The sequence below is a fragment of the Sturnira hondurensis genome, unplaced genomic scaffold, assembly GCF_014824575.4.
Source record: "Sturnira hondurensis isolate 20B ecotype Veracruz unplaced genomic scaffold, ASM1482457v3 Scaffold0009733, whole genome shotgun sequence".
NCBI lineage: Eukaryota > Metazoa > Chordata > Mammalia > Chiroptera > Phyllostomidae > Sturnira > Sturnira hondurensis.
Window position 1 is genome coordinate 3,572,518 of NW_028082364.1, and position 22,159 is coordinate 3,594,676.

The 22,159-nt window shown below is 53.7% G+C and overlaps 1 protein-coding gene across 1 annotated transcript in view; it reads left to right on the plus strand.

The window, feature by feature from the left end:
- The window catches only part of NSG2 (neuronal vesicle trafficking associated 2), a 38,634-nt gene that overhangs the window by 3,663 nt on the left and 12,812 nt on the right, over positions 1-22,159 (plus strand). The window contains exon 3 of the mRNA XM_037057728.1: positions 8,338-8,421. Within this exon, the coding sequence (XP_036913623.1) occupies positions 8,338-8,421 (84 nt within the window). The remainder of the gene's footprint in view (positions 1-8,337; positions 8,422-22,159) is intronic.

Consider the following 22,159-nt stretch of genomic DNA (forward strand, 5'->3'; position numbering starts at 1 on the left):
TGTCTTCTCTGAGTGGGACGTCGAGTTAGCGGTTTTCTGTGCTGGTATTTAGCTTTTATAATCTTTACAAGAGCAACCAAGCTTTCCCCCTGACATTGGAACAGATGTATTAAGAGTGAATTCTGCTCCACAGCCAAAGGGGTCCTGCACATGCCTAATGACCATCACGGACCCCTCCCCCGCTTCCCAGTCTCCCTCGGTGGGTGACACAGAGCAGGTTTCTTGCGCTGTCCAGCCTCCTCAGGTGTGAGGTGGGGCTGACACTGTCGGGACCCCCCACCCCCACCCCACAGGGCCCAGGGAAGGCAACGCAGGTCTGGACCCAGTTGTCAGCTCTTTGACGAGGCTCCGGTCACAGAGATGGTGAGCCAGTGAAGCTAACACGGCTGTCGGACAGAAGCCCATTTGGCCCTGGTGTTCAATCACAGTGTTTCTTTTTCATGAAAGTAAAATGCATTGTGTGCTTGGCCGGAACGAGGGTGCTCCTGACAACTGTGATGCCGAGGACTGTCTCCAGACTTGTTCATGGAGTGCTCTTTGGTACGGAATCGAGTTTCAGGGGGAACCTTTGGAGGCTGAACGGAGGGGACATGTCGGTCCGATGATGCTCTTGCGCTGGGCGGGGAACGGGCCGTGCGGGGCACTCACAGCCGCTGTTTCAGCTCATCTTCCCTGCAGCTCCATGCGGTGGGCGCTAGTGAACCCATATCGCTGAACGGGAAACTGAGGCTCAGATCAGTGGAGGGACTGGCCTGAGCTGCCCAGATGGAGAGGAAGAGCTGGAGCTGAGCCCTGGTATACCCGACACCCCAGGTCTCCCTCCGCATTGCACCACCTTCAATAATGAGACCGCCCCCATCCCCTCCCAGAGAGTGTTTCTTCCAACACCACCTGCCTTCATCTGTGGCCAGCTCCTCCCCGAGGTGCTGGGGACCGTCCCCCAGGGCAGACCCAGCCTCCAGTGCCCCCCTGCTTCGGGAGAAGGCCCAGTGCTGGGGGATTGGCGCCTGCTTCGGGAGTGGAGAGCGCGGGGCTCTCAGTTGGTGTTTCCTCTCTTCTCTTGATCACTGTACTCTGCCCTCCACACTGCCCCTGAGCTGCGGTCCCCAGAGTTGTGACCAGGTCCTTTCCCTGCAGAAGCCCTTTCAGGCAGCCCCTCAGGGTACCACCCTCAGATCCTCACTTCAGTGTCCCTGGTCCTTCATTACCTGCTCCACAGGCTTCCATCCGTCCAGCTCCCCACCAAGTACCTTGAGCACCGCATGTCAGACCGATCTAAAGCAATGGGTCTGTCCCCCAGGGGGACACGTGTCAATGTCTGCAGACATTTTCAGTCGTGACACTGAGCCCGAGGGCCCTGGCTGTCCCCGATGTCTGTAGCCTCAGTCCTGGATTGCAGCAGGCGGTGGGAAAGACCAGCTGAACGGGGTGCACTGCCCCTTGCCCAGCGTGAAGCTGGGCGTGATTCCTCCACTTGGCAGGCGGAGGAGCAGGCTAGAGTCTCAGCAGGTGGGCGACTTTCTCCAGGCCATGGGAGCCAGCTCTTGAGAAGGTGGGCCGTCACGTTTCAGGACCTGCCTCTGGGCCCTCACTGATTTCGGTTTATCTAGGTGACCACAGTAACAACACAGGGGTCCCTACAAGCCCTCTGTGAGGTCATTACCATCACCCCCACTTTACATATGCAGAAACCGTCTTGGAGAGGCAGAATGCCGTCCTGGGACACGCCACGAGAAACCAGGGCAGCCAAGATTGCACACAGGTGTGCTGGGAGCGAGCGGACGGCAGGTCGGCAGAAAGCAAGCCACAGGCAGGCCCGGCCCCACGCTGGCAAAGCCCCAGGCGGATCGTGCACTTGGCGGGCCAGCAGCCAGACTCTTGGCAAACGTTCCTTCTCTTTCGATGGATTACTCAGTCTTTATACATCCTGCTTCCCTGCTTGTTGGGGGGGGGGGGAGGAGTGCAGACACTTGGAGGTCAATTACTGATGCTGGGCACGCTTCGTATTTCGCATGGTAGACCGCATGCTCTTTGTAGTTCTAGAGACCTGGGTTCAAATCCCAGCTAAGCTATTTCCTTGCTGTGTGGCTTTAGGCAAGTTGCTTAGCATCTCTGGGCTTTGTTTTTTTTCCAACAGTAAAGTGAGCCCAATAGTGACCTAATGGGGTTACTGTGAGAGAAAAACATGAAAATTGTCTAAAAGCAGATGGATGGTGCTCACTGGAGTTTCCTCTCCTCCACTGGACATTGAGAATATAGCTCCGAAAGTGGGTGGTTTTGGAAGCCTATGGTTAAAGCGAAACATGCTGAGAAGTGTGGGGTTTCAAGGTTGGGGGTGCCGGGGCTGGACAGGTGGACCCGGAAGGTTGAGAGAGGAGGTCCCGCTCTTGTTACTGAGTCCGGTGTCCTTTCTTGCCCTCTCCTGTGGCTTCACCGAAGAGTTTCTTCTCCCTGAGCCATGGGATCAGAGGCCCAGCAGCCGTTCCCCAGGGAGCCGCAGAAATGCCCACCTCTGCAGGTGCGGGGCCCGTGGAGCCACCTGGTTCTGCTCCCCAAAGTCTCTTAGGAGATGGGATTGTAAATCACTCCGAGCTGGGCAAAGGATCTGACTGGACAGTTCCATCGAGCAGGTAGAAAATGACCACTAAGCATATTAAAAATTCCGTACAATTGAAAAACATAATTTTGAACAAAATAGAGCTTTCTACCTATCAGATGGCAAAACGAATTGCTAGTGCCCGGTGTTGCTATCGTAGCAGTCAGCAGGTCCTGGTGTGCGCGCGCGCGCGCGTGCGTCAGTTATATAATTGGGTGCAATGCTTTTCAGAGGGGGCGCTGACGCGGTCTGTAAGATGTAAACTCTGTATGCCATTTTATTGGGATGCTTCCAGCTGGTGGGAAGTTATCCTGTGGGTATAGTTTAGCGAGGATGCAAAGGCCAGTAAAACCCTGGGGAACCAGGACACTCCATGGAGAGGGGTGGGCTAAGCAAACCCCGGTGCTTGGGTGTGGGAAGCGGAGCGGCTGATGGCAGGATGAGGCAGACTGGCCTGTGCTTGCTCGACGGGTGCAGTGCACGGGGAAAATGACTTTAAAAAGCATCGTAGGAGTGGTCCTGGTTGTGGGAACACCTGTGTGTGTTTCGTTCTTATAATTTATAAAACAGTTTGGGAAGAAAAAACTATTGAATGCTGAAGGTGAAGGGATGGGGGGGGTGGGGCCGTTTGAAGAATTTTATTCTGTATTTCAAACACTTTTCACCCATGAGCATGTATCAAATTTTCTGCTCTTTGACTAAAGTCACCCCAGTTTCCCAGAGGATAAAACAGTCTTGGATGGCTTATGTGACTTGGTCGCAGTCACACACGGAGATTGGATTTGAATCCTGACTTCATCACTTGTTCGCTGTGTGACCCTGGGCAAGTTCACTAGCCACTCTGAACCCCCAATATTTTGTTGTTGGAATGGGCACAATATCCTCCTCCAAGAACTGTTTAAATGTGAAATGAGAGAATATGGTGCATGTCGAATGTTTACCACGGTGTCCAGTGCAGAGTAAATGTTCATTGCCNTTATCCTGTGGGTATAGTTTAGCGAGGATGCAAAGGCCAGTAAAACCCTGGGGAACCAGGACACTCCATGGAGAGGGGTGGGCTAAGCAAACCCCGGTGCTTGGGTGTGGGAAGCGGAGCGGCTGATGGCAGGATGAGGCAGACTGGCCTGTGCTTGCTCGACGGGTGCAGTGCACGGGGAAAATGACTTTAAAAAGCATCGTAGGAGTGGTCCTGGTTGTGGGAACACCTGTGTGTGTTTCGTTCTTATAATTTATAAAACAGTTTGGGAAGAAAAAACTATTGAATGCTGAAGGTGAAGGGATGGGGGGGTGGGGCCGTTTGAAGAATTTTATTCTGTATTTCAAATACTTTTCACCCATGAGCACGTATCAAATTTTCTGCTCTTTAACTAAAGTCACCCCAGTTTCCCAGAGGATAAAACAGTCTCGGATGGCTTACGTGACTTGGTCTCAGTCACACACGGAGATTGGATTTGAATCCTGACTTCATCACTTGTTCGCTGTGTGACCCTGGGCAAGTTCGCTAGCCACTCTGAACCCCCAATATTTTGTTGTTGGAATGGGCACAATATCCTCCTCCGAGAACTGTTTAAATGTGAAATGAGAGAATACGGTGCATGTTGAATGTTTACCACGGTGTCCGGTGCAGAGTAAATGCTCATTGCCAGGTAGTTCTCATCACTGCTGTTGCTATTGTTGTCATTATCATCGGCGACTCAGCCCCGGGATCTTCGTTCCTGGGAGCACAGGGGCTGGCCCCCCGGCCGCCAGCAGAGCTGAGCAGTGGGTGATGTGGGCCGAGCCTCCAGACCACAGGTGGTGGGCCCAGCGGTGGACCTGGGGACGTGATTCCAGCCCGGGAAGCAAACCCTTGCTCAGAGCCGAAGGATCTGGAAGCCCTGGTAGAGGACCCTGGGGACACTCCCTCATTGGCCCTGCCTCTCCGTGGCCATGTCAGGCGGTGCAGTTGTTCCTGCCCCTCATCTGTAGAATGGGGACCATTGCTACCCTGCCGGAGTGTGGAGAGGGCGGGCTTCGATGAAGGAGTGAAGCGTCTGGCCCAGTGCCGGGCACAGAGTGGGCACCCCCTTCCCAAAACCTGGCAGGAGAGGGCAGGACAACCTTGACCCTGACTCAGCACAGCCACTTGCCAGTCGTGTGGTCACGGGCAAGTGACAACTCTCCGAGGCTCGATTTCCTCGCCCGAAAACCAGGAATGGTGATTTTGAAGGAGAAAGGCAAGGCCTGGAGAGAAGGTGACCAGGGCAGTTCAGGGGGTGAGCTGGGCCCTCAGCCCTGTGCCTGGCACGCAGTAGGTCCTCAGCCGCTGGCCACTCTCTGTCCTGCTCTGAACAGCTCTCTGTACTTCAGGGATGTGCCCCGAGGGTGCGGCTTCCACCGATTTTCGGCCGGTGCCAGTTTGGCTCAGAAAAATACAGTCTTGCTCCTTGTCAGGTCTTCTGCACGTTTACTTGTTGTTCCTGCCAAACTGGGGCCCCGCCACGTGGGGGCCTCTTCATTATTGATAACCCCAGGAAGCAGTATTTTAAATTTTTATGATCTGCACTTTGCGCCACCTGAACCGCCATGTATCACCTGGCCTTGCCAGCGGACGGGGCATAGATCCGGCCAAGGGGTCCTTTCGGGATGAATAATTTATCCCATTTCCACAACGCCGTCATTTCACACTTATGTGAAATGATGTGCTTCATATCAGCCATCGACAGTGCCCTGGGAACTGATACAGAAATGTGAAAACAAATTTATTTCTTTGCCCAAATCTGCCATGATATTTGAAAATCCGGGCGTCCATTTTTCCCCAAATATTTCTAGCCACCCTCTTGACAGTAGACGGTAGAATAATTTTTTTCTGTCCTCTCTTCACTTTTGCTCCCATTTCTGTTATTATTCAAGGAGCTCGGGGCTCTGTCTTGCTCCATTTTTTCCCCAACTGCTGAGAGTGGAGCCTTTTCCTGCAAATTTATTTCCTCTTGCCTCTCTTTGCTTATGCAAGCTGATTCCTCCAAGGTCCAATTAATAACGATTGGCTGACATTCTTTATGCTTTCTCCTCCATAGCACTAATCAAAGTGACTGTCACGGTATCTCCTTTAACAAAAGGGGACAGTTTCTGGCTCCTCTCCATGAGAACCGAACGCCGAGCTCCATGACACACACGCCTCACAGCTGGTTGATTCTAGTAGCTTTGCGGGGCTGGGCTCTGCTGCCTGCTTCATCTTCCTGCCGAGGCTCAGAGGCTCCTGCCCGACCTGTCGTGCACCTCTGGAAAGCCCTTCTTGGCTTCAAAACCCTTCCTCTGCTCCTTGCCGCCCTAAGTTCAACTCCACGGTGCTTGACGTGCCATTTGGAGCCTCTGACTGCCCCCTGCCACCTCACCAGCCCTGCTCCTTGGCCACTCAAAACCAACCCTCTGTAGTTTTCTGCAGGGGCCAGCCTCTGGGTGTCTTCCATGTTTGCTGGTGCCTCCGCCCACGGGGTGTAGAAAGCTCTTCCCCCCCTCACCACCCCCCGTGGGTTTGGAGGGGGCGGGGCAAGAATGGGAATGTGGAGGCTGCCCGAGCGAACGGTCCGGGAGAGATGAGGATGCTCTGGACCAGCGTGATAGCGGTGTAACTGGACGAATGGGTCGACCCAAGAGCAATTTTTGAGGATGCAGGAGCTGGTGACGGAATGGGTTTGGGAATGAAGGGAAGGGAAGGGTTGTGGGGTTCATCATTCATTTGACATGAATGATGGCGTGGATCATGCTGCTATTTCCTGAACTCGGGGTCACACGGGGAAGAAAAATGTGGAGGGGTAGGCGGGTCAGGGAACTCAAGGAAGGGCCCTGCATGGACATGAGACTTTTGGGTGTGCCGATCCAAGGGCAGGTGTCCAATGGGGCGACCGGAGTGCAGGGTTGGAGATACAGAGGTGGGGGTTGTAAGGATGCGGATGGACCCGGAAGTGATGGGCGTGAGAGCCCCCGGGGAGGTGGCAGTGGGGGTGTTGGGGAGGAGGGAACAGTGCCTAAGACCTGACCCTGAGAATTTCTAACACCGAGAGGTCCGGCCAAAGGCAGGCTGGTCACTGAGCTGGCAGAGGACCACAGGGGAGACAGCCCAGAGCCCAGGGTGGGGACGTGCCCAGCCACAGCCAGTGGCAAGCCCATCACAGACTGGCTGCCGGAGGTCAAAGGGGATGATCAGTCCAGGCAGATGGACAAAGATCTCCTCTGGACTTGGAGATGGGGCTCCAACCAGGTAGTACTTTCACAGGGCCAAAGGTCAAGTATCGTGTCGCAGCCTGGGTTGCTTTGGAGAAGATGTGGCTGACCTACAGAGAGGAGCAGACAACAGGGGAGTGGACACGGGGTGGGTGGCCTGCTGTCTATCTTTTGGCCTGTGTTTGAACTTGGTGGTTTGAGGAGTGAGGCTCTGAAGCCAAAAGAACTGTTTTCATTTACAAGTCGCTCAGGGCATAAGTGACATCTCATAGGGGTGCAGGGCCAGCAGGTCATGGATTTGGAGACTCTAACCCCAGTTCTGCCTACACTCTGCACCCCGACCCACCACTGCAAGTGGCAAATGGGGTGCTTTAAAAAGAAGTGTTATATATGTTATAAATATCACAGAGTAATTATATATCATAAACCTATAAGTTATATGAACAATCTATAAATTGTATATGTTTTTGAACTTGATATCTTAGAAACTGCCCAGCACAAAAGGCCGGGCAGTCATCACCCCAGGGCTTTCAGCTCACAGGACACACTGACTTGGTTAGTAGGGGTTACATTAGGGCTACTGCCCTGAGGTTTGGGCTGCCCCTGCGTCCCCACAGCATGGTGGCACTTGGCAGCGCTGACTGCCAGGCTGCCTCTCCTCCCACTCTGCCCACACAGGGGGCTGGCGTTCCATAAATGCCTTGGCAGGCTGACAGCGCAGCTCAGTAAGATATTAACCACCTCTGCAAAATATTCAGACTTCAGAAAAACACCGTGGATCCAACAGACCACCATGCTTCTCAGTCCCTACATCAAATTGGAAGTCAGTCTGTGTGCAAAGGGTTAGCCACGGGGAGCCCATGGGAGCTTGTCGGTGTAACCCGAATGGTGGGAACAATCTAAATGTTCAACAATAGAGATTAATCAGATTAACTGTAGCATACGCACGCACTGAACATGATGCTGCATCAACAGGAAAAATACGCCCTGCCTGGTGGGGCTCAGTGCACTGGGCGTCGTCCCGCCGGTTCGATTCCCTGTCAGGGCGCGGGCCTGGGTTGCAGGCCAGGTCCCTGGTTGGGGGCGCGTGAGAGGCGAAAGATCAATGTTTCTCTCTCTTCCTCCCTCCCCTCCCCTCCCTCTAAAAATAAATAAATAAAATCTTTTTTTTTAAGCCCAAAATACAATGACATATTTGTCTAGGTGGAAAAAATGTTAGCGTAGTGTTGTGTGATGAAAGCAGGTTCTAGTTTATAGATGACAAATCCAGCGTGAAAAGGAAATATATCCTTCTGTAACCAGCAAGTACACGTAGTACCTGCGTATAAAATATCTGGGAGGGTGTGACCCGAATGTTGCCCATGGCCGTCTCCACTGGACTGGGGGCATGCTGTGGGTGACTTAAATTTTCCATTTTCTTGCATGTGTTGGGGGGGGGCGGTGCTTTATGCAGTATGAAGCAAACTCTGGCCAATGAAGTGAAAGAGAGAACAGGATTTCCACTCTGCACGCGTCCTAACTCTGGCTGAATGTTTCAGGTGATCGTGAAGACGAGGACGGAGTTCCAGCCGGAACAGAAGAACAAAGGGAAGTTCCGGGTGCCGAAAATCGCCGAGTTTACGGTCAGTGTCTTGATGGTGTACTGGAAAGATAAAGGTAAGGCCGGCCTCGGCCGGCTCTGGCTCCCCGCGCCAGTGGGACAGGTCCTACTGGAGAGTAGCACACGCCACGCATTTCTTGGGACCACACTGCCTGAGTCACTGAGTCTAATCAAATCCCAGGAGCTCTGACGTTTGAGGACCACCTTCACTCTCTCCTGCTTCGGAGTGTTTGGACCACTTGGTAATTGCTGAATGGATCTCGTTTCTTCTTGTTCCTCCTGTCCCCATCTCTCTGCCTTTCCATCACGGTCTCCAGGAAATGGGATGAAAGCGGGTACAGAAATTCAGATTTTAGTCAGCAGATGGCTGCAGCAAAATGCAGTAGAGACAAAGGGGACGGAAAGCTGACTTACTGGGGAGACGGGACAGGTGCTGCTCTGTTTCCTGGTGGAGGGGGTCCCTAGGGAAGCTGACAAGTAGGTGTCGGTGGGAGGAGCTGTGTGAAGGAGCCGTGAAGCGTGCTCGGCAGGCACAGAAGGAGGGACCTCTGGGGAACTTTCTGGGGAGGTCACGTAGGACCTTGGGTGGCTGAGGGAAGCAGGGCTTGTGCAAAGGCCCTGAGGCTGGAGGGAATCTGGCCTCAACATGGAATAAGAACGGCGGCAGTGAGGCTGGGCTCTAGGAGGGGCATGGGGAGCAGGTGGAGACGGGGCAGGAGACATGGGCAGAGGGCAGGTGGTTCCAGGCTTCGCACGCTGTATGGGGGGGTTGGGGTTTTGTGCTAGAAGCCTCTGCAAGAGGCACAATTGAATTTGGGTTTCGACCAAAGTGCTGGCTTTGACGTGGCTGGTGGCTCTAGAGGGAATGTGAGGAGACCGGAGGCTAAGCAGTGTCCAAATGAAAGTCAGCAGTGGCTGCGATAAAGATGGTGAATGGGTAGAAAGACATGGGCAGAACCAAAGGATACTTAGGAGGCGAAGCTGGCCATGGAGGCGGCAGGACAGGGGTCCTGAGAATGGACAGCGGAGTGGGCTGGCTGGGTGTGAGCCGCTTCCACGCCTACCAGCCCTGCGGCACCAGCAGGGTGGTGAGTCTCGCTGTCAGTCACGTGGAGACCATGCGAGTGTGGCTGTGAGGATGCCGGCGGGACAGGGCGCAGCTCCGGGCTCTTCAGGAGAAGCACACGGCTAACAGTCACTGTGTGGCGGCAGCTGTGACTGAGGGCTTTGGAAGAGGAAGCTGCGCTTGGTTGCTTCTCTGGGACTTGGTGCGTGTACATGTATCCTGGTCTGTTTCTGTCCCTGCCTTTCTCTGCGCTAAATCTGTGTCCCAGCAACTGGGCGTGTGAGCCTGGGAAGGAATATGGCCTCCCCCTAGGATGTGGGACTTCCCTGGATGCTGACCCCACTTCGAGAGCAGGGATGGCTCTTATTTTTGGCTGTTGCTCCAGTGTCTGATACACAGCATGGGCCCAGTAAACATGGACTTGGCTTGAACTGATGCAAGTGCACACAAGAACCAGCAGGTCGTTGTGTGGGAAGGGCTGGGGTGTCTTGGTGTGTCATACACGTGCACCAGGCAGCGGAGGTCTTCAGAAATATGCCCGGATGCTTGTATAAGAATGTTGATTCCAGTCCTGGCTGGTGTAGCTCAGTGGATTGAGTGCCAGCCTGTGAACCAAAGGGTCGCTGGTTCGATTCCCAGTCACGGCACATGCCTGGGTTGTGAGCCAGGTCCCCAGCAGGGGGGCGCACGAGAGGCAACCACACATTGATGTTTCTCTCCCTCTCTCCTTTCCTTCTCTCTAAAATTAAATAAATAAATAAAATCTTTAAAAAAAACAGTGTGGGAGATGGGGGTGGGTAGGACAGAGGAGAATAATAGGGAGGCAGTAGGGGCAACGGTAATTGAACAACAATAAAAAAAAGAAAGCTGGTTAGGGTGTTACTTATAAAAACAAAGTACTGGAAACAGTGCTAGGTTATCAACAGCGCTCTCGTGAGCCCGTACACAGGACCACATCCACAGGAGGGACTATTTTAACGGTTCCTAGGAATCACTTTTTTCCCCCAGAGACTATTTAGTTTACCCTGAATTATGAGATACTTTCATCTCCCTCTTGCTTCCCCGTGCTTTCCAAACTTCCTGTGAGCAGGTGCCGTTTCAATAACAACCACGACAAAAAAATTACAGTCACTTTTAAAATGTGCTCTGTTACCAAATAGAGTGCTGCAAGCTTTTGATGAAATTATTCCTTATTTTGCAGTCATTTAAAGGATGGTTAGGAAGGCAGACAATAACTTGGGCAGACGCCTCACAGAGAAGATCGTGTGAATAAAGCAGAGGGTACGACTTTATGTTTCCTAGGATTGGAACTATTAAGAAAAACAAAAGCAAAAAACCAACAAAACACAACGATACCAGGGAGACAGGGCATGGAAACAAAGGTGTCGAGCTGCCGTCTGTGGCTGTGTCCCAGATGTGGTGTTGGAACATGCTTTGGTTTGCTTGTTTCCTCTTTGGCAACTGTTGGTGGTGTGGCTACTTTATCATACCCAGTGCCCAGGAACCTCTGAGAAATGGGCATAATCCCATAATCCCCTGCTTCTTAAAGGACCAGTATGGCTCACAGCAGTGGCGTGACCTGCTGCCCAGCTGGCCAGTGGCAGAGCCAGCCCTAGAGCCGGGCCTGGTCAGCCTCTCTGCTCAGCCGCGCCTGCCTGAAGCTGGAGACTGTGGGTTAGAGCAGACGTGAGTCAACTGAGAGCAAAGCTGTGGCTGGGCTGGGGTCTGGGGCCCGCAGAAGATCCCATGCAGTTTGACTCGGTTAGGCCAGGGGTCAGGAAGGAAGAGCGTTGGCTTGGGGGGCAGCCCTTCGTTGGCACTGTCAGGTGCGGGTGGAGGACCCTGCCAGGTGGAACAAAGTGGAGGAATGGACCGAAGCCCTCTGCTTATGTAAAGCTGAGCACCTTCATCCACTGCACCTGCTTCCCTGAAGCAAGCTCCCTCCGGGCCCCGCGGGGGGGGGCACCTGCTGGGGCGAGGCCAGTGCCAGGGAGGAAGGAGGGGGCTGTGGGGGCACTTATGAGTCTGAGGTCTCAGCTGTCAGCTGCAGCAGGGCTGTCATGGAGGTGGGATTTACAGGACTTGGTCCTGCTTGGAAAAGAAAGCAGGGCTCGAGGGCTCCTTGGCATGCAGCCTGGCTGACTCAGCGAGGGGTGCCACCCACTGAAGGGGAAGGCTGGGGAGATGCACTGAGTGTGAGGTGCCTGGTGTGGGGGGTGTTGGGGGCGGGTGGTGGTCTGACTGCCCTTGGATGCCACTGGTCCGGAGCTCAGGGCGGAAGTCAGGGCTGGAGATTCCAGGCTGGAAATTGGACATGCTGTTAGTCTCCGAGAACGTGGTGCTTGTAAACCTGGTTGGGCCACCCCCCACCCCCTGCAGTGTATTGCTCATGGCAGAGGTAACCATGGAGACAGCAAAGATACAGCCATCCCTCATTCTAATACCTTTGCGGGGGTGGAAGGGCTTATGACTTCGAATTCCAGAATTGACCCGGAGAGAGCAGCTCAGAGCAATTAAACTGGGAGAGAATGAGAGATGAGAGCAGAGCAGGGAGGGATGACTTAAGGAAGATTGGCTGGAAGAATTGCCTGGAATATTTATCTTTTTTAAGACCAAGAAGGCTCTTACAAAGGGCCACAGATATGAAATATTGTTCATCAGTCTTATTTGAGAAGGGAGGAGCATGCAGACAGAAGCCCCTCCTTCTTTCTTACTCCTGGGAGCCTGTTTTTTCTAAAGCTCACTTTGCTGTGGGAGGGGCCAGTGCTATGGGAGGGGCCGATGCAGTGGGAGGGGCCAGTGCTGTGGGAGGGGCCAGTGCTGTGGGAGGGGCTGATGCTGGTGTTAGGAGCTTCCAAGGTGCTGGTGGCACAGAGGGTGCTGGTGCATCTGGGCATGCTTTCCGACCTGGTTGTCCCTGGGCTGGCGTGACAAGGAGCTGAGTGTGGCCATTGGAAGTCGCTGTGTTAAGCTGATAAGAGGTGTTCTGGCAACTCCTGGGTGTGGGGGAAAGATTCACCTGGGCAGCTCAGATGATGTCCTCTAAGGTTCATAATCTTGAGAACGTGCCTTCACTTCCCCGAGCTCCTGACTCCTGATCCAAAAGCCAGGACACAGTCTTGACATAAGTAGTCCCAGTCCTTGTCACACTCTGGGTCTCGCTTTCCTGTTCGGGTCCCTTTTTCCCTCCTGGGTTCTTAGCTTTCTGCCTAATTAGCCGAACTTCATCTGTTGGCTGGAACAGACCAGGGCGTCCCTGCCTTGGCTTGTCCCCTGGGAATGTGGCTGGGAAACCCTGGAGGAACTGTCCGAAGGGCAGCTAGTTCAGGGTCAGAACATGGCAGCCTCTGGCTCTCAACACTGACCCCTGGAACCATTTCTCTGCCTCCCGGGGAGCAGGCAGTGGGTATTGGGAGGCCATTTCTCAACATCTCAGCCATAACATGAATAATCCTAAAGATGCTTTGTGTCCGCCTTTTAGCCCTGCAACACCCTTGTGAACTTGGCACTCTCTTTACTGTCACTGTCCCCTGTCACGGAGGAAGAGACTGATGCTCAGAGAGGTGAAGTGACTCCCGAAGCCACTGAGCCAGGTCCTGTCCGAACAAAACAAGAACCCAGCTCTGTGTCTCTATTTCTCACTCTCTCTGCCTCACCGCAGTGCCACCGTGCCCTGTCCTTGCCAAGCGGTGGCCTCCTGCCTTCTCCCCATCCTTCCTGTTTTGCTTCACTTTCCCCCTCATCTCTGTGGAGGTTTGCTCCAGGCCGGGCTGAATGCCTGTTACTGGGAGAAAATAAGACGCGTAAGACAAGTCCTGGCTGTGGACGAGCTTGCAACTGTGTGGGTTAGATGAGAGTGTCCTGGCCACCTCCTCAGCTGTACTGTCCCTCTGGAGCCCCCTTCTTGGGTGTGGGACCCTGCAGGTCCCGTGAGGCCTGGTGGCTGCATCTGCGGTTGCCTCCCCCTACTCCCATCTGTAGCCTCTGACCCCTGGAAGGCAGGGCGCATCGGGACCCATCTTTTATTCCTGGTTCCCTGTGCAGGGCCAGCCTGGAGAGGGTGTTGGGCGTGCTGGAACAAGAGCCCCAGTCTTCGCGGACAGCCTCAGCATTCATCACTGACCACACGTCCTGGTTCAGGGTCAGAAACTCTGACTCTGGTGGCTGCAGCCCGGGCAAGCCAGACGGCAGGGTGCTCGGGCCCACGGGGAAAGATCCTGGGGGTGCCTGCAGGCTGGCCCCGGGGCCCAGTCAGGGGGGAGCAGCCAGCGTGGGAGGGACCAGGACTCCCCATTCCTGCCAGCCAGACGGACAGGCAGAAAGGGAGAAGTGAGTGAGGCTGCTGTAACTTTCCATCTAAGGAACTGGTGTCTGTGGGCTATTATTACCAACAAATGGCAACAAACAATCAAAACAAGTCAAACGAAAGCCCAGTTGAAACATCAGGCCTCACATGACAGGGTGTTGTGCTTTCCGGTTCCATCCATGGTTCCCAGGGGACTCTGAGCTCCAGCTCTCTTTCCACGTGTGAGTAGCACTTCACGGTGTCGTGCCCTGAATGGTCCCAGCTGCCAGGCTGGGGGACCACCATTCTGTTTGCACGTGAGAAAAGCAGAGGGCTGGGTGGTTTGCCCCAGGTTCACGGCCAGGAGGCTGTGAGCTGGCTGGGCTCCTGGCCCAGCCCAAGCAGGGCAGCACCGCCCATATGAGGGCTCTGCTGGTGCTGGAGTGGAAGGAGAGCCACCGGCCGTGTGGAGCTGCCCGGGGACGCTGCGAAGTGAGCCTTCCTGCCAGTCGTGTCTTCCCTTTTCCTCTGTCTCTCTCATCCAGCCAAGGGATGGGGTCGTGGCACTCTGCTCCTGTTCCTTCCAGCGCCCGCACGGGAAGCGACCCACTGACTTAGCCAGCAGATCCAGGCCCCTCTCGCTCCTGAAGGTCTCAGTTCTCAGTTCTCACTCATCACCTCCTGGCCCAGCCTCCTCCAGGGCCCCTCCGCCTCCTTTCCCAGCCTTGTCCCACTCACTCTTCTCACTGCCCGCTCACCCCAGAAGTCGTCTTCCTAACGCGCATACCCCACCATGGCATTGCCATCCTCCAAACCCCGAGTGGCTGCCTGCACTCACCTGCCACCTTCAGTGCCCCGACCTGCCCAGAGCGGTGGCCTTGCGCTCACCACGTCGTACGCTGTATGCCTGCCTGTCTTGTTCGTGCTGTCTCTCCCCACTGGAATGCCCTTGTGGCCTTCACCACAGGGCAGACCCCCTATTCATCCCTCAGCACCCAGGTCACTGGCTCCTGGCCAGGGTGGGCTTGCCTGCTCACCCACACGCAGTCTGTCCTCCCCCCTGGGGGCTCCTGCACCTGCTCTGCAACCCCCATCCTAGCACCAGCTACACAGCCCCACCCACTTAATTTCCTCCTGTGCCTCCTACCGACCTGAGGTTGGGACGGTGCCTCCTTCCTCTTTGCTCCCAAGAGCCTCGCCAGTCCCTGGCCACCCTAAACACCAAAAAATCTCTCCAGTAGTTGAATAAACAGGGGAGCGAGCAAACAGAAGAATCCCTGCGGCCGACGCAGAAGCTGTGCATTGATAAACACTGAGCCCTGGCTGCCTCGTGCCAATAGCTTTGTCTAAAGTCGGGCCCTCTCCCCTCACTTGCCAGTGACGCACGCATTCGCGTCCACGTGTCCTCCCCGTGCCGCCGTCCCAGGGAGGGGAGACCCCATGTTTAGCTCCAGCCTGTGCTTCTACTGTCCAGGCACCAGGGGCTGCCTCTCACGGGTGGGATTCTGATATTTGCAGACACAAGCACATGGAGATAAGGAGTTTTACTTTATTATCTGCTGCCTTGGTTTTTACTGTTCTCCTATTTAAAAAAAAAAAAAACGTATTGGGAGGAGAGTTTTAGGTAAGTTATTACAAACACCACCTGCTGGGTGAGGGGTAGAGTCGGGACCTTGCAGGGAAGTCTGCGTGCGAGCATGGGGGGCAAAGACCACCATGGGGTCCGAGGTTCCTTACTGCCCCTCTGGCTGGGGTTTCATTGGAAATCTGAGTGGAGGCACCGGCCTGTGTCTCTGGGGACTTTCTCCTGGCCCGACGAATTATGCTGTGACAGTGACCTTCAAAAAACGTATTTTTGTTGATCATTGAAAAGCTTATTTAAAAAAAAAATATATATATATATATTTATTTATTTATTTAGACCAAGGGGAAGGGAGGGAGAAAGAGAGGAAGAGAAACATCAATGTATGGTTGCCTTTCATGTGGCCCCCACTGGGGACCAGGCCCACAACCCAGGCATGTGCCCTGACTGGGAATTGAACCGGCCACGCTTTGGTTCACAGCCTGCGCTCAATCCACTGAGCCACACCAGCCAGGGCTATTATTGTTTTTTAACAGATGATTGTGCTCTGTCAGAAGGAATGTGCCTGGGGTTCAGAGGAGGGACTGAGTGACTCAGTGACCCCTCCACAGCCAAGTGACTGGTTGCTGTCACTGCCAGCGTCTCCTCGCTGTGGCTTCAAACATGAGCGGACAAATGCTGTTGGAAAGAGGGTCGCTTGTTAATAAATGTAATGCAGAAGGGGACTTGGAGAGCTCAGTGAGCTCTCCTGTTCCCTGAGGCGCTCCTGCAGGGAGGGGCTGGAGCAGGTAAGCCCCCTCCCCAGAGCCATTATTCAGGGTCTACACACCAGGTGTCCAACCGATGCAAGCTTGCAACCGACCAGGGAGGGGTGTTCACACCAAGGAAATGGGCAAACGCTGCAGGCCACGCCCCCTTCACCACCCCCTGCCCCAGGAGCCTGTCCCCCAGCACTCTCCGGTGGGAGCAAAGGCAACTGGGAAGGAGGGGAGTGCGTGGCTGGGGCCCCACGGTGCACGCTGGTTGGACTGAGGCCGGTCATCTCACCTCTCCAAAGCTGTGTTCCCCAGACTGCATGGTGGGGCAGTGATGTCCACGTCACGGGCCTGGTGTGAGGGCCGGGGTAACAGGAATCAAAGTGGTTCCACGGTCGCTTCTGAGTGTGAGCTTCCTCTTGTCGTCACAGGAGCTCCACTGCCCGTGTCGGGCCCTCTGACCGGAGGGACCGCGTTCACCCGGCTGGGTCTCCACTGGGCGGTGTGCCTGGCTCTGTCGCAGTCAGGCCCTCCGTCCCAGGTGGTGCCACCCCGGCCCCACAGGTTCTCCTCTCTCAGCCCTTCCACCCACCCAGCTTTTGACTTTCCCACCCCCTTCCACCCATCGTGGGCCGAATCAGGTCCGGCTGGCCAGGCTCGCTGGAGCAATCTCCGATGGCCCTCTGCCTCCCGCAGGCATCCGTGTGAGGGCCTCGCTCCGCCTCGCAGGCTCTCCTGAAGGCAGTCCTTGCTGCCGGGCTGGTGTCTCTGCCCTCCAGCCGTGCCTGCCTCTCAGTGTCCCTGCGGACCCCCGTGGCTTTTCTCACGTTCAAGTCTTTGCTAGGCACTGTCCTCCACCTTGGTGGCCGTCCCACATTTTCTGCCTCTCGACCCAGGCCAGGTCTCACCTCCTCCAGAAACCTGCCTTCGATTTCCCAGGTCAGTCTCTCATCTGAGAGTCCCAGGGTCTGAGCATCTCTCTCGCCTCCTGCCCCTGTCTCTGCTCTGCGGTGGCACGCTGGCTTCCCTGGGGCTCCCCTTCTCCCCGAGGGACTGGAGAACGTGGTACTGGAGGCCGGGGGTCCTCTGGTCACCTCAGCCCCATGGTCCCGTGATCTAAGGAAGAGGCTCCTGGAGAGTAAAACAGTATTTTAAGAAGTATTGTTTGTTTTTACTTAATAACATTAATTGCCATTTTATTGAGCTGCTATTATGTGCCAGGTGGTTAGCAAGTCATTTGCCATGTTATCTCTGCTGTCACTCATGCAGAAGGCATTGCGTCTGATGTGCAGGGGAGCGAACTGAGCGTCAGGAAGGTCAGGCAAGGCACACCTGACCTTTCTGCGCCCTGAGGGAAACCTGTGTGTTCCTTAGGAGGGTGTGTCTTCCGTTACACCGTCTTCCAAGTCAGAAAACCCTGCTCCGTGGGGGAACTGGCTAAACCACACTGAACTGTCCTCTCGACCAACGTCACCCAGGAAGTTTAATAGATCAAGAAGAAAGGAAAAACAAACGGAACTGAAAAGGGGTCGCGAGAATGCCAACGTTCGGCTCCCCAGCCGCTGCCTCACATACATCAGGCCGGTGTCCCTCTGGCTGTCTCTCCTCCTTTCTCCTCCTCTCTCCTCCTTTCTCCTCCTTTCTCCTCCTTTCTCCTCTTTGCACGCGCTTCGGCTGAGCCCCGAGAGGCGCTGAGCCAGGAGAAAATGCAGGAGCAAAGATTCCCCAAGGGGAGAAACGCCACTTTCCTCGTGCTGTGTCATGGGGCCTGGGCCCCCGTGCCCTCTCGTGGTGGGAGGTGTCATCTCTCCGCATTCTCGTGCTCGGAGCCTCCACGGCTACAATGCATAGCTACATGAAATGTGAGTTTTTTGAAAAAAGAATGTATTATGTTCAAGCTCCTAGAAGTGTCAGAGGAAGACAGGTGCTCACAAAGCGACTGAATGTGCGGCTTGTGTGTTACCGCCGAGTTCTATAATTATAGGAAAACTAGTTGTCATAGCAACTGCCGTGCAGACCTGGCCTCCTCCTGGAGATGCTGACAGGCCCCTCGGCTCTGCGATCCGAGCAATTCGGGGAGGACGGGGCTCTCCGAGGGCATTCGGCCCTCCCTTGGGTGACGTCATGGACTCATTCTAACTCTCCGCCACCAGAGCCTCGTTGTGCCCCGCAGTCTGAGAGACCTGGGCTCCAAGGCTGGCTCTAGAAGGCACTGGCTGTGTGACCTTGGGCAAGTCACCTCACTGCCCCGAGCCTGTGTTCTCTTTTGTAAGCTGGGGTGGAGGGGGTTGTAATGGCCGGTTGGCGACACCGAGGGCCAGGCGTACCAGGCGCCTTCCCCTTAACCTCACCATGGCGGACAAACAAAAAGTAGAAAATGCTGAATTAGGGGGGGGTTTCATAATCTTTATTATTATTGTTATTAATTTTGAGGGCATTTGTGGCGAGATAACCCAGTTAATGAGTAGAAATTCCTGCATGTCAGTGAGAGAGAGGGAGAGAATAAATGAATATTCAGCTAGATGAAACTGAACTGAAATCCTTCCAATTTTTTTCTTTTATGGCATTTTTCTGAGGCCAAGAAAAGGATCTCTTGTCTCTAAAAAAGAGAAAGCCTCTAAACAGAGTAAGAAAACCCGGTTTCTTGTCTCATTCTCTGGGCCTCAGGGTCCCCATTTATAAAACGAGGAAGTTGGGTGGGCCGGTCACCCAGGGCTCTTCTGTCTTTGACGTTCTATGACAATGGCTCTCAGCCAGGCATGACTTTGCTCCCCAGGGGACATTATGGTCGTCAGAACTGGTGTGTGTGTGGCATTTAATGGCATTTAATGAGTAGAGACCAGAAATGCTGTTAGGCACCCTAAGAGACAGGATGGTCCCCATAACAAAGAATTATCCTGCCCCAAACAGCAATAGCGTCCAGGCTGAGAAACCTTAGCCAGGATTTACCGCCCTGTTTACTGGTCTAAACACAGAAATCACGCCCCTGCCAACCCACCAAGGCGCGTCAGGTTTGTGTGGTGCACGGTTTAGTTTCCTAGCCATCTCCCGGATATTTGAACCCCTAGGAAAATTAGCAAAGACAAAAGACTCCTCAAGGGCGTGCCTAGGGGGCTTAATCAGAAATGAGGTGGCGGTGGAAGGTGAGCGTACTGCCTCCCTTCGGATTTTCTTTCCTCTCGATACTGCCTAACTCTCAAAGACCAAGTGTGAATGTTTTCACGGGCAAAATGTACAGAATGCAATTTTTAGGTCCATAAATCGCTTGATTGCGATTTTTCTACAGAGGATGAAGATGAGTCTTGTTTGGGTTTCACCTGGACCCTCATTTCCAGCTGCAGTCTTTGATTTTGACCTCCCAAGTCGTAGCCAGTGTGTGTCTCTCCCCCAGGTCATGCGGGAGCACGTCTCTCTCCTGCTTAAAACGATTCTGGGGCTTCCCTGGCCTTCAGGGTGGAATGTGAGCTCCTTGGTCCTCTGAACCTTGTCCTCAGAAACTGTCTCTTGCTCGTGTCTTCAACCTCCTCTCCTTCCTGTCTTTACATCCTCCTTGCCAACCTGAGTTACTCTTGCAATCCTGGACACATACCCCAGCTCCTTAGCTTAGCTCTATCCTTCGTCCTGAATGCTTCTCTCTGGCCCCATCATCTGGCGCACCCCTCCTCCTCTCAAAGGCCCCCTGAAATGTCACCTCTGGGATGCACCTATCCTAACCGGTGGCCGTTTCCTCCTCTGGGGCCTTACTCACAGAGGAGTTGGTCTGCTTGACCTCCTTCGGGCAGTTACCCCCTTCCCTGCGTTCCTCCATGGCCCCGGGGAAACCTGGGCTCCCGAGGACCAACACCACCCCTCCTGATTCTGCCCTACACCCCTGTGACTGTCGACCCTGGGGGGCCAGTCTCTTTTCTTTTTTTACAATGAAAGAGTCACACAATGAACACGTGCGGAAGTCCAACCATCCAGAAAAGCATGCGCTGGTAATAAGTCTCCTTTTATCTCTCTTGATAACCCTTCTCCTCCCAAATATCCACAGTCTATGTGCTATCCACATGTAGCTAGATACATTCCAATGAATTAAAATGAAATAAAATTCAAATTCAATTTCTCAGTCACACAAGCCGCATGTCAAATGCTCAACAGCCACACAAGCCCAGCAGCGACAGTATCTGACAGCTTGGGTTTATAGAATGTTTCCATCACCACAGAACAGGGTACGGGGGAAGTGTAGGGTAGCCCTTCAAGTTCTCAGCCCGGGGCATTTTCTGCACGTCATCATATACATATATCTATATATCTATACACATTTGTTATCCTTTTTCGTTCTCTCAATCGGGACCATTCTGTACCCATTCCTCTGCACCAGGCTTTTTTCTCTTCTCTCAGAGACCTGTCCGCATCAGCATGTTGAGATCTTGTTCTTGCTGATGACTGCACGCTGAGGGTTTTCCTGATCCTTCCCAATCAGCGCCCCATTGCTGATCTCGCGTTCAGTCTTTCGCGGCAGTGAGCTTCCCAGCGTGTCTCCCACATACATGCTCATGCATGTTTCATATGTTTCACACGTGTATTTGGAGGGCATGAGGATCTTCCTCTTAAAAGCCTTGCCACAGGGTATGTGAGTCTTCCATCGAGTGGGTTTTGATACGTTACCTCCCCCAATTGTCCGACCAGTCCTCCCTCCGCCACCGCCTACGAATGTGTTCTACTCCACGTTGTTAGTGTCAACAACCCTGAAAAGTTTTACCAGCCCGGCAGATAGAACATGGCACCTCAGCTTTGTCTGAACTTGTCTGTCTCTCATTACTGGTGACACGGAGCCCCCTTTCCATATACTGATTGACGCTGGACCTTGACTCCTTTCCTGGAAGGCGTTCTGTCTGGTTGGACTGCTGTAAATCCTTCCCCCTGCTTGGCACAGCCTCTCCCCAGAGCTAGGCGCTTAGTCATTCTCGCCTGTTTGGTCTTTTCTCAGTTGTCCTCTGCCGTGGGCTTTGTTTGGGGTACGACTGCTTTTCCAAGCTTCGGGGTTTCTCACTGCTGCTGTGATCACCGACTCCAGAACGTGGAAAGTATGGGCACCCTCGACTCTCTGAAAACCGAGGCCTCTCCCGCCCCACGCTCTTGTTTTCTTCTGGAACCCGAATGATTTTATTTTGCATGTTAAAATTGGGACCCATCTGGAATCTGTAAGGAGTAAACTGGGGATCCCATTTCATTTCTCTGGGAGTGGCCAGGTGCCAGGCAGTCTGCGATCACGAGTTAATCGTGTCTGACTTGGCATGCCGCCTTTCCCAGGTTCCGCACGCCCACGTGCATTTCCGCTCACTGCTCAGCTCTCCTCTCTTCCACTGGCCTGACCCTTGTTTGGCGATGGGAATGGAGCCAACGCCAAATTCTCTCCATGACTTGGTTTTACAGCGCATCTTAAAAGTCTGTGTGAACTCTTCTTCCCTCTTCCCTTTTACTCTCCAGAGAGTCCTTACCCATTCTCACATGTCTGTTTCTCCCTATAAATGTTAATATATTGTTTAGTTTCCAAAAATCATGCTAATTTTTAATTTGGGTTCCCCAAGTTTCTCAATTAATTTGAGAAGATACATCTTTAACATTTCAAGCCTCTCTCCATCTGGAGACAATATTTAACTTCACATCTGTTGAAGTCTTCTTTCAAGGTTCTCAACTGAGCTTTAAGATGATCTTTATGGTTCTTATTAAATTTATTTTAAAGTAGTTTAGCGATTTTTTTNCTTCCTCTTAAAAGCCTTGCCACAGGGTATGTGAGTCTTCCATCGAGTGGGTTTTGATACGTTACCTCCCCCAATTGTCCGACTAGTCCTCCCTCCGCCACCGCCTACGAATGTGTTCTACTCCACGTTGTTAGTGTCAACAACCCTGAAAAGTTTTACCAGCCCGGCAGATAGAACATGGCACCTCAGCTTTGTCTGAACTTGTCTGTCTCTCATTACTGGTGACACGGAGCCCCCTTTCCATATACTGATTGACGCTGGACCTTGACTCCTTTCCTGGAAGGCGTTCTGTCTGGTTGGACTGCTGTAAATCCTTCCCCCTGCT